General features: G+C 39.8%; 1 protein-coding gene across 1 annotated transcript in view; it reads right to left on the reverse strand.

The window, feature by feature from the left end:
* The window catches only part of Arhgap18 (Rho GTPase activating protein 18), a 147,335-nt gene that overhangs the window by 40,227 nt on the left and 89,714 nt on the right, over window positions 1-17,394 (reverse strand). The window contains exons 5-7 of the mRNA XM_059272618.1: window positions 12,551-12,729; window positions 2,878-3,043; window positions 428-519 (exon numbers count right to left, since the gene is read on the reverse strand). Of these exons, the coding sequence (XP_059128601.1) occupies window positions 428-519; window positions 2,878-3,043; window positions 12,551-12,729 (437 nt within the window). The remainder of the gene's footprint in view (window positions 1-427; window positions 520-2,877; window positions 3,044-12,550; window positions 12,730-17,394) is intronic.

Below are 17,394 nucleotides of genomic sequence, written 5' to 3' on the forward strand. Positions count from 1 at the left end.
TATGGTTTCTTTGCCTACTCTGGACGTAGGCACTGGTAAATTAAGTTGGACATCCTCACTGCAAATAGGAAAGCTTGAGAAATACATACATGCATGAAATATTCATGAGGATTCAATTCCCTAGGAATTTATACACAGTTCCCACTCCTATGTATTATAGAACTGAAATCTCAATTACACAAAAAGCAGCTAATATAAGACAGGAAAATGATGCCAGGTAATCACAGATACAGTAATATCACAGAAAGTATCACCATGAGATAAAAATTATGAGCCCTTGAAACAAATTTGCTTCCTGAATAGAAAATCAAAGTATAAAACAAAACAGCATATCAATTGGCAAACTGTATTATAATAGTCTGAGTGTAAAACGCCACTATTAGCCTAAGTATGTTCTTACTACACTGGCCAATTCAGGCCTACTTACTTTTTGAAAGATCAAGGGTATTCGAGTTCCTGGCACTTTCCTTTGATCTTGTTCTAACAACATGGTTAATGGAACACCAAAAAGACCAGAGTCTGCAACAAGAAAACAAAAGCTCTTCACTTCCATCAACCTATAAAACAGGAATAAAAACTGAAAATATGAGATTCTTACATTGTCATTTATTGATCAGATTATTTATTGAGCACCTACTAAGGGAATGAAACCACAAAGTCATTAAGTAGACACAGGCAAAGCACAGCTCTGTCTTCTAGAACAATCCAGCAAGAATAGGTATCTGAACAAATTATTGCAATTAGAGAGATCAAACTACTGTATAAGACAAACACTACCATGAGGACATGTGCACTATTTGAACAGTTGACGAAGTGCAATCCAATGAAAAGTTCTGACGTATAATCAAACACCACTTATCTCTCCCTTACTGAATGGACGTTGAACACTCCCTGATACAGCTGAATATAAATATTTGCTTTTTGAGAATTACAATCCTGGTCTATAAATGCATCTTTCAAAAATATAGTAGATATCTAGTATTCCTACCTTTAATCTCTCTCTCTCTCTCTCTCTCTCTCTCTCTCTCTCTCTCTCTCTCTCTCTCTCTCTCTCTGTGTGTGTGTGTGTGTGTGTGTGTGATGGATAATATTTGTACATTTTCTAAACTCATCTCTTATGCCTTAAGTTTGAAATGAATATAACTCCTACCTACAACCTTTTTCTGCCTCTCTTCTGGGTTGATGGTTACCACAGAAGCAAGGGCTCTGTGTCCTTTAGGAATGATACAATCAAGTAAAAAACATTCATCTGTGGACAAAAAGAAGGGACGGGCCTGTGGTTCAAGGACAGATACTGGACACTAAGAACCCATTTAAAACATAATAAATTGCCTTTTCATCTGATCATCAAAAAGAGGTATATTCTCAAGGACTCCAAATACCTAAGATAGAAGTTTCTTGGATAAGAACTACAGGTATTTTTAAAAACTACAAAGAACTTCCTCTGCTACCTTTTAAACAGTGACAGCTTTTATAAGAACATTTTAATATTTCTCTCTTCACCATATAACAAAACCAAAAATTACAACAACAACAACAACAGACATACAACATGAACAGCACCGAAAACACATCTGTCAGCGCCTTTACACATCTGTCAGCCATTTTAAAACCTTGGGCATGGAGTCCTAGCTATGCAAACGGTATCCCTCCTCCATCACTGGAGAAAGCATCATGACGACTTCAGACAGAAGCATCTGAAATCTTCATTCTTCACAAGGACTTAGGGGAAACCACACACACCATTGAACTCAGAAAGTTACCACTGCAAGCCTTAAGCTAAAATACTCCAGAGAACTGAATGTAGGAGAAGGTCCTTAGGGTCCACCATGACAAGGACACATGGGAAGGACAGGAAAGGCATACTTCAGTCCTACAGAGAAACTGTCTCTATAACTTAAATCAGGTACATACTTGTCTTGGCTCATGTTACCATGGCAACTCAATAATCCTCATTCCCAGTGCCTCTTTAGGAGACACCTGTAAGGTTAAACAAGAGGACAGAGATTCCTAAAAGGGAAAGCTTTGTCAGTAGAGAATTACCTGGATTTCCAGACCAAGACAATAAAAGAAGCAAAGACTAAAGGTGTCTATTCTTCATCATGTTATCAGAATTAGTTCATTGATGAAATAGGTAAGCAAGCTGCTTGCAAAATTGAAATGACATATGGGAAGTGAACACAACGTACAGTCAACGTCTCACAATGGCATTATTTTCTTTACAGAGAAAAAAAATGTTTTTGTTAAATAGCTAAAAATACAATGTAGGGCTAATAGATAACTCATCACGTCAAAGGGCATGTCATCCAAGCTGGAAAGTCAGAGCTTGATCCCTGGAACCCATAGTGGAAGGAGAGCACTGACTCATGAGAGTTGTCCTCTAATGTCCATACATTCCTTGAGGCACTTACATGACCACACTCACGTGTACATGACACGTACACAATAGTAAGTCAAATTTAAGTTTAAAAATAGAATGAAAGTCAACATGGGGACAGATTATTAATCACCCCATATTTCATCATGAAATTACAAAAGTAATCACTCAAGACCAACCCCTTAAAAGTCATTTTGGAAGATTTGGTTTTGGAAATAGACATGTTTGCCAAATGTCTCTTTCTCAAACATATAGTTTTCTAAAGAGGAAAACATGAGCGTTATAATTCCTTGAATAACAATTCCCTTTAGTGGGAATTAAATTATTTGGCTGTATATTCTCTTTATCGATTTATAATATGTTCAAAGGCAACGTTGAGAATTTGAACTCTAGAGGTACTTGAGCCTCAGTTCATTTGGTTGGTGTTCTGTCCCACCACCACCAATACCACTCAAGAGCCAAGACCATTCTTGCTACTTTGGAACCAAATCTAACTTTACCTTTTGTTTTAATTTTCACAGCTTTCTGTTGTTTGAGTTCCACGCCCAACACTTCATACAGGGCAGTGAGTTCAATCAGGGCTAGATGGCAAACTTTCTTCATGTCTTGGGGGGCCAAGTCCCCAATCCTTGTAGTACCGGTTTTATCTTTTGGCACTCTGAAACTCTAGAACAATAAAAACAAACAAACAATAGATAAATAAAACAGTAAAGATTATCAGTATCTAACTCCTTTTGTAATGAAAGGAGAAAACATTCTAACTATGACCAAAAAAAACCTATACTCAGATTAAGTGACAATGAAAACCATGGTAGAATGTCTGAGTCAGAAGGCACCGTGGTTTTACCACGGAGAGGCCCCCACACTGTGGAGAGTTCAATAATTCACATCTGATGTCTGCCATAAAGTGAAGCTAAACCAAGTATGTAAGAACTCATGCCAGTGGATTGGAGATCAGGAAAAATGATTTCTATCTCATGGGCCTTCAAGAACCAAAGGCTGGATGTCAGGCAGGGACCATAAGGAGGAGGCACAGACAGGAAGAGATGTTAGATGGCCTGCCGCATAGAAACAGAAGGAAGAGAAAGAGGAACTGCGTTCATGAGGATGGACTTGGAATGTTCCAGGTACCCTCCACATGCATGATGCACTCTTTACTGTCATAAAAAACCAGTGCGATTAGTAAAGAATAGATATCCACCATTAGAGTGGGAGAGGTGTGAACTTCAGAGCCAGAGGCTTATCAGTTTCCAGTTACTTACTAGCTATGGGATTGGGCGATTGCTGAACCTTTCTATCAAATAGGATGAGAAGAGGAAGAGGGAAGACAGAAAGAGAAGGTCCCCTCATTCAGAGGGCCATTGTGAGGCTTAGATGGTCAATACAACCACACTACTTTTGTGTCTGCTATTACTGCTATTCACCGTTGAACCTACACAGGCCAAGATCCCACCCAGGATCACAGGTCTATAAGTGGTGTTTTGTGCCTTCCTCAAATTTCATCTCCTAATGACTTAACCTCCTTTATCATTAAACACATTTAATATAAGAAAACAAGGCACAAAATAAAAGACATTTCTCTGGCATATTTAATGCAGATTACAGTCCCACTGTATTTACTGAATAAAACAACGATCATTCTCCACTAGTTTAATTAAAAATCATGTCATCGAGACTGTTTCTTTGGGGTTTGCCCTAATTCCTTCATTAAGTTGCTAACATCAGTCAACAGTTCCCTCTCAAGCATCCATTCTCAGAGTTTGGTTCAGGGAACCTTGTGGGTACCAATTAGTCCAAGAGGTCAAGCTGATGAACCAAAAATTCATTTTAATAATAATACTAAGACATAATTCTTTCTTTTCTACTCTAATTCTCACATGAGTGTATAAAATGGAGTTTCCCAGAAGTAAAGGACATGTATATTCTGACAAACAGAATGCAAAAGAGGGGTTTCCATTTTTAAAAGGGTATGTATGCCAATAACAGTTAACTTTAATGTATTATTTTAATTTTTTAACTTAAGAGGTTTTTTTGGTGCTAGAAATCAAATGCAGGATTCTTTATTTTTTCTTTTTTGCATACTGACAATTAAAATTGGCATCTTGTACATGCTTGGCAAGGAGCCTCTCTTCACCCAGCAGTCTACTACTGAGATATAGTCTCACACTGAAATGTTAATTTCTGATATAATAAATATCCACAGAGTATCAGACATGGTGGCTCACATCTGTCATCCCAAAGAAAGCTGAGGCAGTGGGATTGCTGTGACTGAGGGCCAACATGGGTAACATAGTGAATTTCAGGGTAGCCTAACTAAAGAGTAAGACTCTTACCTTAACAACTTGCATTTATCCATAGCTCAATTAACATAAACAAAAGTTTTTTGAGGTCTTAAATCATTTTTTTTGGTCTTAAATCATTTTAAAACCATAATGAAATTGAGACCATAAATATTTGAGAGAACATTTGTCAACAGAACACAGAACTCCTAATATCAGCGACTTTTGGAGACTGCATAGCTACTCATGTACACTCAACTCCAGAGAGCTTGAGTGTCCACAAAAAACAAACAAACAAACAAAAAAACAAACAAAAAACACATGTCTTTCTGAAATTCTGGAAGTACATTTTTCCTGTGAGAATATTAAACAAAACAGTAAGGGGCATCATGGAAGGCGGAGTCTAAGTTCATTATTTATTTGACCTCCATGGTGCAATAGAGTGGAGAATGTGGGGCTACCCAGCAGGAGGCACATCCTGTCTCCATCACTTCCTGGTTGTGTCAGGTTTTCATCACTGTGACAAAGTCTTGAGAAAATACGACTTAAGGGAGGATGTTCATTTCTGCTCGCAATTTTAATCCATGGCAGTGTGTGTGTGTGTGTGTGTGGGGAGGGGGGAATTGTGTCAAACTCATCTCTTAGTGGCCAGAAAACAGGAGGAGAGGAAGGGAGGAATGGAAGAAGGAAAAGAGGGACAGGAAGGAACAGACAGGGGTGGAGTGGGGTGGAGGGGGTGGGGGAGAGGGAAAGAGAGAGATCTGTAAAATAGAAATAAGATTCTACCACCCTACTTCACAGGGCGAGGATGCAATGGCATATGTAAGCACTTGGAAAGTATTAAGTGCGCGCGCACACACACACACACACACACACACACACACACACACACACACACACACCATATGTTTGCACCAAATATATGGGTGTATTTGAGAAAAGGTCTCTCACATAGCCAAAGCTGTCTTCAAATTTCCCATATTGCCAAGTCTAGCCTTGAACTTCTGATCCTCCTGGCCCTCTCCATCAAATTGCTGAGATGTAGACACTTGTCTCCATGCCTAATCTATGACTCTATTTTTTTTTTCTTCAGTAAACTTTAAAAATCATTTGAAAATGTTTTTGGTTTTGTTTTTCCTGCATGGTACGGTCAGGAAAGAAAAAAAATAAGGATAAATATTTACTTGATAAGTGGTAACTCAGTATACCTTGTAAAAAATTCCACCGGGGTAAGAATCAGGGCATATTATAGGTGTGGAGAAACAGACTTTTAGAGAGACTCAAGCTTGGCCGCATAGACAACGGACATCATTCTCTGATGGTCCCAGTCTGCTTTTGTTGCCTGGAAGTTCAAGCAACTTTCCTGTTCTACTCAACTTCCTCATCCTTTAGGGAGGGAGGGAACAGTGCATGTTGATACAGGACAGGGAGATCATCAAAGACAGGGTGGGCTACATCTAGATCATCTCTCCAGCCCCAGTATCTCTGGCTTAGCATGCTTCAGGTGCTCTCCCACAGTCTAGTGAAGGAATGAAGACATACCCCTCACACAGAAAGGACAACCATGGAAAGTAATACACCAGTGGGTTTTTTGGGGGTTTTTTGCTTGTTTTGTTTTGGTGTTTATTGACACAGGGTCTCTCTTAGCTGCCCAGGAAAAAAACAAAACAAAAAACAAACAAACAAACAAAACCCCATATTCAAGCTCCTCCTGCCTCTACCTGACACATACAGGATTTTAGCTGTATGCTCCTGTTCGCTGCATTCACTCTATCTCATCTTCTTCCATGTTCCCTGATAGCCTGTCATATTTCCTGAGCTTTCATTGGTTAAAGGCAGTGGTGGACCTTGCAGATGCTAGGCAAACACCTGTCCTTGAGCACACCATCAGCCCTGAGCTTTACTTCTTAAAACCCACATAAAACATGTCCTATTTCCTTCACACATGGTTCTGTGTGTGTTTCTGCTAATGGCTTTATTTCCAGAATGGCTGAACCAACCCTATCTAGCCATTTACATGTTTAAAAAAAAAAAACAACAGTTCAAGTGTTTCATTAAAATCAGTTGTTTGGGTCTAATAAGGCATGTAATATAATTACGTAAAAGTATTATCCAAGGTAAATGTTTAGAGAAACCTGAAATGTTATTAGTGCAAACATTTCATTTACCTAGCAATATATGTCATGAGCTTGTTTATTTATTTATTTAAACATTGTGCTTAATAAAGGAGTTGGTTCTTTATCCCAATGTTTAATTCATAGCGGCTGTTTTAAATATTTATGAAGTTTCCTGTCATTTTATTTGTGTGTGTGTGTGTGTGTGTGTGTGTGTGTGTGTGTGTGTGTGTGTAGACTGGATGCTTCATTTCCTTGGCTGACAAAAAACAGTGAAATTTCAGCAAGAGTAAAGTGCCTTACCTTTGGAAGAATGTATTTTTTTTTAAAGAACTAAAATTTTTCCAAAATGCATAAGGTTGTTTGGGCTTTATACAACGTAAACTAGTGAGATAGTTCTCTCCAACTGTACCCTTCTTTTGTGGGCTGTGAAGTACAGCAGGGGGTGGGGGTGTCTTAGGGACTTTATTAGTAATGTTGAAGTTGAATCTTTTACTCACCAACCACTCTCACTCTTGAGTCAAGTCGGACATCAAAAGCAGAAAATGCTCAGAGTCCAGCCCTAGCATGTTACATCATCTCTCTAACTTGTTTGCACATTTAAAAACTAAAGATGATAGCATCTCTCTCCGAAGATCACCCCAGAAATGAGTAGCAGCTACAGAGCGCCATGCCTGGACTATGACATGTACACAATGCACACAATGTGGCTACGTTTGCAGATGGCTGCACCTTGAAAAATATTAAACGTAATCTCCAAGTGTAAAAGAAGCAATGTGAATCCACTGTGAGACCATAAAGAATTTACAAAGACTGCTCAATGCCACAGGAATAGGGGTGTGAATGAGAAATGAGGTCAGTGAGAGCAGCTCATTACCTGCAGCCCACTGTTTGTTTCCAGGGGAAGGGAAGTGTAGCAACAAAATGGAACTTTAGGGCTCTATCTGTTTAGACACCTGCTTCAACGTGGCACCAGCAAATATTCATTTCATCAACCATGTTACGGACTTATGGGAATGTTACAACGTGCCCACCCATAGAAGGCATTTCTGAACCATGGTTATAGAGAGGGACAGGTACATGCAGATGAAAACTAAATGCAGAGATGATCGCCAGTCACCAAAACTATGGTATTGGACACTGAAAAGGCACTTGCAAATATTTTATAGACTTGAGTTCAGAGTCCAGCAAAACTGAATTGAAAAGTGAGCTGTTGAGCTAGGCACAAGGCAGCCAGAGGTTTCCCAGGTAAGCATGAAAGAGCAGATGGTGGGGGGAGGGAGGGCACAACTTGGGCACAACACGAACAAAATCAAGAAGGTCGTCAATCACAGATTAACTTGGTAGAAAAAAAAATGAATGGCAGACCAAGTTTTGTTTCTAAAACCTTCAAACGGAGATTACATTTTACTTTATTGTTTAGGGAGTCAACCTAAAAATAACGCCTCTGTTTTGTTTAATTAGTGCCCCCCTCCTGCAGCTTCAAGGATTTCCCTCTTCTATGATGAGGACTGTCACATGCTGAGAGTTTTATTCTTCCTAAGGAGAATCTGGGAGTGTGGATCACTGCTTTATGCCAAATCTTGAAAACTCCTTTACTTTCCCCATTAGGCACTGAAAACAGATCCCTCAAAATTTATGAGAAAGCCTGGAAACAACCAGATGTCTATCACTAAGGGACTGCTTCAATAAATCATGATGCGGCCTCACAGTAGAGAAGTGTGCATCCAGAAAAAGAAACGAGAAGTACGTCTCTGCATTATTATGTTAGGGTCTCTGAAAAATAGTTAAAATAAAACAAAGATGGAGAAAAATGTGAACAGTGGGCTAATATCTATAGAAAAATGGATACATAAAACAGAGTATCAAAATAAAGATGGTTCTCTGGGGCTAGAGAAATGGTTCTGGTTAAGAGCATTTGCTGTTCTTGTAGGAGATGCAGGTGTGGTTCCCAGCACCCACATCTGGAACATGGTGGCTATGTTGGCTCATAGCCACCTATATCTCCAGCTCCAGGGGATCTAACACCCTCTTCTGACCTGTGTGGGCACCAGGCACAAACAAGGTGCACACACATTCATGTATGCAAAACACTAGTCAAATAAAAATACAAATAAATATTTTAAAATTTAAAAAAGAAATTAAAAAGGATTCTCTAAAAGGAGAGCCTGAACAGGATGGTCGGTCAAAGATAAAGGCTAAACTTGCTTTACTTTGATTTATATTTGCCTTTTGGGTCATATAACTATTTCATAGTCTTACAGAATAAAACGACACTTCAAAAAGAGCAACCTTTAAAAATGGAGAATAAGCCAAAGCAAATGAACCCCACCAGATACGCAGCTGGCAGCTTAACCACGCAGAGAATACCCACCCTAAAAAGGCTGCAGCTCAGTAACTTTACTATATCAAGTCCCCTCTGCCATATATCCCAAGGACACAAAGGGCTGGAGAAAAGCAACTTTCAATCATCCAGAAGCACTCGCACTGAGTGTGGTCACCACTGGCATTCTGAGAACGTCACGCATTAACGCAGACATACAAACAAGTGGGTTTCTGACAGTGGAACACTGTCACCTGCCATGTCCTAAGAACTACGCTTCTCAGCACGGGAGAAAGAAGAGAAAAATCTACATCTCCACCGAAAAGGGCTCCCAAGTGGTAACCAGCCCAGAAAACTGAACACTCCTAGTGTCTTGGCCACAGGCAGTGATCTCTACTTCTGCTAAATGGAACTATGAATGCTAAAAAAGAAAAAAGAAAGACACTTTTAAGTCTTGAGCAGGAAATACACTAGATAGGCCCAGCAAGATTTTCCTGTGGTATCATGAAACACGTATGAACCCATAAGTTAAGATGCCATTTTTATAAACACACTGACACGAGCTGATCACTGACAACAGATGCCAAGAAAGCAAAAATTAAATTTTGAAAACTTATGTAAATGGAGACCGTAACCATCTTGATAATTGTTTTCTTAAAGAAAATGTGCAGAATAATAAATGAAAAGGAAGACACTATTAGAACCTCATCCTTTTGGATCATTAATAAATTAATGGAGTCAGGTATGGCTCTGAACCACAGCTTTAATCAGACAGGAAAAAAAAAAAAAAGATAGCCAGATATTTCCCAGTAGAGAACACACAACAACATACCTAAAATATCTAGACCAAATCAAAACAAACAACCAGGAACTAAATCCGATAGAACTAATGTCAACAACTGATGTATAAATACATAGAAGATGTGGAACTATACTATGGGGACAGAATGAGTCAGAGGGTGGGAGTCACCTGAATTCAACTACAAGGCTCTTTCAAGAAGCTTTGAGGACACGGCTGGAAGATGGTACAGCAGATACAGCACTTGCTACACAAGAGAGAGGACAAAAGCTTGGATCCCTGTGTGTGCATGTGCGTGCGCGTGCACTTGTGTATGTGTCTGTGTATGTCTTTGTGTGTGTGTGTGTGTATGTGGTGTGTATAAGGGCTGCCTGTAATCCAAGTCCCCGAAGATAAAAGACATGGACTCCTGACAAGATGGCTGGCCAGATAAGCTGCTTCAGCAAGCCCTAGGTTTGCTTCAAAGACCCTGTAGCAGCAATAAGTACAGTGAAAGAGGGATTGAGGATGATTCCTAACATCTACCCTCAGGCCTCCTCATGCACACACTTGTACACATACACATGTGCCCACATGTACATGAGCATGTGCATACATGTGCCACACCTATATGCATGTGACAAAACAAATAAGGGAACTTTGAAGAAGTGACGGGGTACAAAATGACAAAAGATGGGTGGGAAGAGAATGGGAAAGTAATAAAACAAGAGAGAGAGTTGAGGTACATGGGAAAGCAGAAGAGGGACTAGAGGAGTGGAGGGTGGGGGGCAGGGAGTGAGGGAAAGGCAGAGAGCCTGAGTGTCATATCAACCAAATTCAATGCACAGATTTTATTTGGAGCCTGGCTCTCAAACTGCAGGAACAATCATGGCAACTAAGATACAATTTGAAGTTTGAAAACTGGGTATTTGAGATTAAAATACTCAGTTTAAACATATTTTTAAGGTATAGCAATGATAACATGGGTGTGCAGTTTTTAAAACCTCTGTTTTTGTTTTGTTGTTAGCAATATAAACCTTTACAGATGATAATAAAAATTCAGACATGTGTTTCAACATAACCCAGATAAGGAAACTGGACAGAGTTACGGAGGGGTCCAGACCAGCCATGTAAGTGAGGTCAAGGCCGAGAGGTAAATACTTAGAAGTTTGTCATATTATTCTTTTGTCATATTTTAGCTTTTGCTTTAGAACGTATGAAAAAAATGCAAGGCACTCACAGCAAAGAGAACACTCTGTACAGAAGGCCCAGGTCCTAAATACCATTTGTTGCTAAAAGGAACATGTCTCTTTAAGAAACGGCTGCTTTCAAGTCCAAGAGGGAGAAAATGACAAGGTGAGCCTGGAACGTCCTGTACTGGAGAATGAAGAAGAAAAAGGATAAAGAGGGCATGATGAATCAGCCTGGGAGCCAGCTGCAGGCCCCCACCAGGCAAGGCGGCCAAGGCGACGTAACTCTGACCATCAAAGCCAAATGATGGTATCTATAAAATGCTTAAGGAAAAAAGTCAGCAGGTCGACAGTGGCATTGCAAAGCCAAAAAGAGAAGGGGAGCTACCAATTACTGAGGAACGCTGCTGTCAACTAATGTGGAAGGGACAACGGGATTAGGAAATCAATGTTTCTCAAAGCCCAGCTTAGTTACTGTTCCAGAAAAGGATAAAATGGAGACCAAACCACGGCCCAGGAAGTAATAAAATAGGATAGTCCCCAATTCAAGGACTGGTCTAGCATAAATTATAGGCAAGAAAGGCATCTTCACGTCATGAGAACTAGGGAGCACCTCCCTTAGCCAACTCAGTAACAAAACTTGCATCACAGAGAGTAGCTTGTAGCGCTTCAGAGGGATAGTGGGTTTAATTCAATGTTTAACTTGTCTCTAATCATGATGAAATGATCAGACAAATTTTTTAATGTTATGAACTCTTTTTAAAATGTTTTTAAAAATGTGAACAAAAGAAAAAGGAGAAATCTCAATTCAGGCAACCCAGAAAGATAGGAAAACTAATGCAATGTATACTCCCCATTCGAATCTCAACAGGGTGTGAAGAACGGAGATGCTATGCGGACAGTCTGTAACAACTGCCTAGGTTTTCATGGTTGTCTGTTAAATGTTAACTATGACTTTAGAATCTAACTTTTTAAGTCTTAAAGCTTTGTTTCCTTTTTATTTATTTTAGTCTTTAAAAACTATTTTTTTATTTTTATGTGTATATGGTGTTTTTCCTGCATATGTGTCTGTGCACCTGACACCACATGCCTGATGCCCACAGATATGAGAAGAGAGAATCAGATTTCCTAGAACCGGAGTTACATGACTATGAGCAGCCATGTAGGCGCTGGGAATCGAACCCGGGTCCTCACAGAGCAGCCAGTGCTCCTAATCACTGGGCCATTGCTCCAGCTCCAACTCTGTTTTGAACGGTCCTTGAAAAATCTCGAAATACAAAGTGAATATGTACTTGTTAGAACTGTATATATGCAGATAGACAGATATAGAAAGAAAGGTTAGGAAAATGTTAATAACTTGAATCAACTGTTGATGGCAATGTAATAATTGCAGTTACGCTTTCAACTTTCCTGTGGCTTCTAAATGTTAAAAATGCAAAGCTCATTCAAAAGACATTCTTTGAGAGGTATCCGAATGTGTGTTACATACAGGCAATGAGGCATCATTGCCTCTCATCTTCTGCATCCTCTCCTTGCTGAGTTCTTTCTGATTGACAGCTTGCTCCGCAAAGGACACCTCCAGGTTGATGTCTGTTTCAGGGGCAGGTATGTCCTCAGGCACCCGTGGGATCAGCTCCTTGTTATCAACAGCCCCACTGGATCCCTGGTCTAGGAGAAAAAAGACAATTCAACTCCATGCCTTTTATTTAAAAACCTTCAAATATATTAACAAGACCCATGGGGAAGAGTATCCCTTACTCAGGGAAAACAATTTATTTTCATTTTAATAATAAAATGTCTACACAAGGAATTGTACCCATGGTTCATGGTTTAAAAGCTGGGAGATGGGAATGACCGCCAAATCAGGCTTCAACTGTGGATTCTTTGTGATCACAGTTTTTTGACTGGGTACAAATTCAAACCCTACTAGAAGGCATCAAACTCAACAGAAAGTCTCATAAAGCTTAGTGGATGCAACTATTTTTTCTTCTGCACTGAGGAACTTAGAAGCAGGCGCATGAGAGGCGAGCGTTCTTGTAACCTCTGCCTGGTGCCTTTGCTTTAACTTCTTCGGAGTGGAACACATCCAGGGGCAGACCTCCTCCACACCCTGGAATGTTACCTGTGTACCACGGTCAAAATTCCAAAACAGAAGCTGACGCCAACCACTCATCGCTCTGAAAGTCGGATCTGGAGGCACCTGGTACGAGAGCCGACAGGCTTGGTACCCAATTCTATCCAAAAGCATTAAGGTCCCTTCTACCCTGAGTCAAACAAGCTGTGGATATTTGCATCAACATTTCCAAACTTTGTTTTGGCTTTTTCATTTCATGCTGGTCCTCTAGGAAATAATTAACGTTGAAATTTTTTTTTCTTTGATAAAAACAACAGCTACAAGGACGGAAGGCAACACTTCCAAATTTCCTTGGTAATTTTTTGGCTTTTGTACATCTCACTTTAGAGAAGCCCTGGCATGAACACTGGGGTTCTTTTCACTGCTGACGCTTGATTCAGAGTAGGATGCTGTGAACTGAAAAAGGAACATGGTAGCTTGTGACTCCAGCACTTAGGAGGTAAGAAATCAGGAGTTCAGGGTCATTTTCAACTGCACAGTGAGTGTGAGGACACGGGAGCTATGAGAACCCAACTTCAAAAGCAAAAATAGGGTTGGTGAGGTGGTTCAGAGGGTAAAGGCGTTGCCATAGACACCTCACAACTTGAGTTCCATCCCTGGGCCCCACAGTGAAGGAAAGAAGCAACTCCTGAAAGTTGTTCTCTGGCCTCCACATGTGCACCATAGCATGTGCACACACACACACACACACACACACACACACACACACACACACACCCCATATATAGATACATAATAGTAAATAAATTTAAATAAATGAATAAACTCCAAATGAATAAGCAAACTGATACTTGGGCATGGTCATGATGCATACCTCCAATCCAAATAGTGAGTTAATTTCCTGACTGAGTAAATGAAGTCTTGTCTCAAAAAATAAAAAACAATTTAAAAAAACAACAAAAAAAAGCAAAAACAATGCCTTATATGTTTATCTACTAATAATGTGCAACAAAATGACAGAAGATGAAGTTAGTCTTAAAAAATCTAATAAGTACACGTCAGAAATCCAGAGGTGTATTATTCCTGAGCCTACTGTTCAGAGGTATTTTTGTCATCAGTTAATATAAAACAAAAACCTTTGTTTCAATCAAAATAAAACTAAGAATTCAATAGGAATCTAGGCTTATTCATTCCCACTGAACAAGCAGAGTGAGCTTCATGAGCACGTGGCCACGCAGTCATGTGGGGGCTCTTAGCTCAAAAGGGTCTCGTCTTTCTTTAATGTTTCTCTATGGCCAAATTGAAACCTACAAAAAGCCTAGATGTTTGGCATTAGCCAGCCCAGCTGGCTCTCAATCTTTCAGTTAGGCAAGCAAGCAAACATGTACCTGTGTTACACCCCCAAATAAAAATGAACTGAAATCTCAATGACGGTATTATCTGTTCCCATCTATGCTATATTTGTGTTTTTCAACAGCCTATGACAATTTTTAGTAGAATACTTAATAACTTTTATGATTAATTTTAAAATTATCATAAATGTCAAAACAAAAAATTAATTTTATTTTCCCATTAGTTTATACGGTTATACGTTTTGCTGTGAATACATTATCGGTTTCCTAGGAAACAATTCAATAAGAAGAAAAAAAAATGATTAGCCATTTTCGTAAATTAGAAGCTACGTTCAGCTACTGGATGTTGGTGGACAAGAATTTAAAAACGATTCTCTTCAATGCTTCTATGTCAGTTACAATAACCACCTCCTCCTCCTGCATACCCAAATAAATATGTTGTGCTGAATTCAAAACTGAGCCACTCAGAACACATTTAAAACAAATTGATTTCCTCCAGAAAACACGGCAACAAGAACAAAAAATACAAAATACACAAACCTCAATTCCAATGTGAAATCAAGTTCAAGCAGGGAGGAGACAAAATCAGTGTGTGTGTGGGGGGGGGCTGGGCACTGCTAGGGAACAGATAGTAATCTGGCTAAGAAAAATGATGGACTCATCATTTTCATGTGCTGTGGAATAATCCTTCTGTGTACTGTGAATATGTATTACTTCCACTGGTTAAAAGTAAAGCTGATTGGCCTATAGCAAGGCAGGATACAGTTAGGCGGGACAATCAAACTGAGGACTCAGATGAAGAAGGGCGAAGTCATCCCAAGATGGAGAACTGCCCAAGAAACAAGGTGCTAGAGGACAGAAAAAGGCACGAGCCACGTGGCAATATACAGATTAATAGAAATGGGTTCATTTAACTGTAAGAGCTAGTTAGCAATAAGCCCGAGCTATGGGCCAAGCATTTTCTAATTAATATAAGCTTTTGTGTGTTTATTTGAGACCCGGTGGTTGGGGCAGGAAAACTCTAGCTCTGTTTACCCTCATATGGAAAGTTAAAAGAAAATATTGAGGCAAATTCCTTGCTTGTTAAGGCCACAAGTGATATTTTCTTCTCTCTCTCTCTCTCTCTCTCTCTCTCTCTCTCTCTCTCTCTCTCTCTCTGTGTGTGTGTGTGTGTGTGTGTGTGTGTGTGTGTGTGTGTGTGTTTGCTTGTGCAAGTGTACTCACAGATGTGTGCCCATGTATGTGGAGGTTAGAGGAAAACCTTAGATGCCAATCATCCAGCATTGTTCACTTTACTCTTGAGACAAGTGGCCTAGGGCCACTGGCCTAGAGCTCAACAAGTATGCTAATCTGGCTGGGCAGCAAACCTCAGCATCCATCTGTTTAAAGCTCCCAGTGCTGGGATAACAAACATTTGTGCGTGTAGCTTTTTCACACAGGTCCCAGGAATCATACCCAAGTCCTCATATGCTTATAAGGCAAGCATTTAGCTTACAAGCACTTAACTGATCAAACCATCTCTAGCTGTAAAGAACACAGTACGTTTAGGTTATAATTACTTTTTAAAAATTGTCTAGCTGTCCAAAATATATAGAAACATCTTCAGTTTTCTTCTTTCATGGAAACCAAAACCAAAAATATACAAATCATTATGAAAATTTTAAATTATTAATATTTCTAAGGAAATACAAATACTGAGTCTTTCATAGAGTTGTATAATTTTATGAAGAGTAAAAAAAAAGTGGGTTAATGTGAAATGTGTCAATACTTTCAATATTCAAAGTCTATTATTTAGTTTGAAATTGTATTGTAAAGATTTTTTTAATTTTACTTATATTACTGTTTAGTATACATATGTCTCTGTATCACAAGCATGCTGTGCCCAGATGAGGATGTTAAATTCCTTGCAACTGATGTTACAAATGGTTGTAAGCTGCCTTGTGGGTGCTGGGAATGGGACCAGGGTGCTCTTAACTGCTGAGCCATCTCTCCTGCCCCTAAATAGATAGTCTTGAATGAAGTAAAAACTCAAGTGTGGGGAAAACATTTAGATTAGACTGACACTCGTGTTTTGAGATTTTAATCAGAACCAGCCTCCCTTTCCAAATTCCAGATAATGTTTCCATGCATACACATCATGGCTAAGCTTGGTTGTCAACTTGGGAAGAGGGAATCAGAATTGAGAAACTGCCTCCATCAGATTGGCCTGTGGGCATGTCTGTGGGGCATTTCCTTGATTGCTAATTGGATGTAGGGGGATTCAGCCTACTGTTGGCAGGGCAGTCGCTTGGCAGGTGTCCCCAAACTGCATGGGAAACACAGCTTCACATGAAGCTGGGAGGAGGCCAATAAGCACCATCCGTCTTTGGTCTCTGCTTGAGTTCTTGCCTTGGCTTCCCCGGATGATGGGCTGTAACCTGTAAGCCAACTCAATTCTTTCCTCCCCCAAGCTGCTCTTGATTAATGTCTTATCACAGCGACCACAACAACAAAACAAACAAAAACCTAGTATAATTTCTCTCAGAACTTTCCAATGGGTTCCAATCACCATTAGTCCACAGATAAGCGAAAGAGTAGGGCATCCCCCAAACAGGTGCAGCAGCAGCTACCTGGAGACATGACTGGCTATACCCACAGTCTCCTGGTATTGCGCCTGGCAGCTTGATTCCTACTGCTCAGCCTTCCAGCAGAAACAGATGTAAATCAGGCCACCAGTTTGTCACATCTCCCTTGCCTGCTGCATTCTCAGCCTGAAAAATGCTCATATAATGGACTTGTCTCACAGAACCTTTGTTGATAAAGCCAACATTATGATCTCGAGCAAGAGAGGAAAATGTGAAGAAAGGACAATGTTTTCCTCAATATCTGTTAAACAACTGGCAGTCACTCTTCCCCAAAGCCCAAAGC

Source organism: Peromyscus eremicus, chromosome 8b (genome assembly GCF_949786415.1).
Source record: "Peromyscus eremicus chromosome 8b, PerEre_H2_v1, whole genome shotgun sequence".
NCBI lineage: Eukaryota > Metazoa > Chordata > Mammalia > Rodentia > Cricetidae > Peromyscus > Peromyscus eremicus.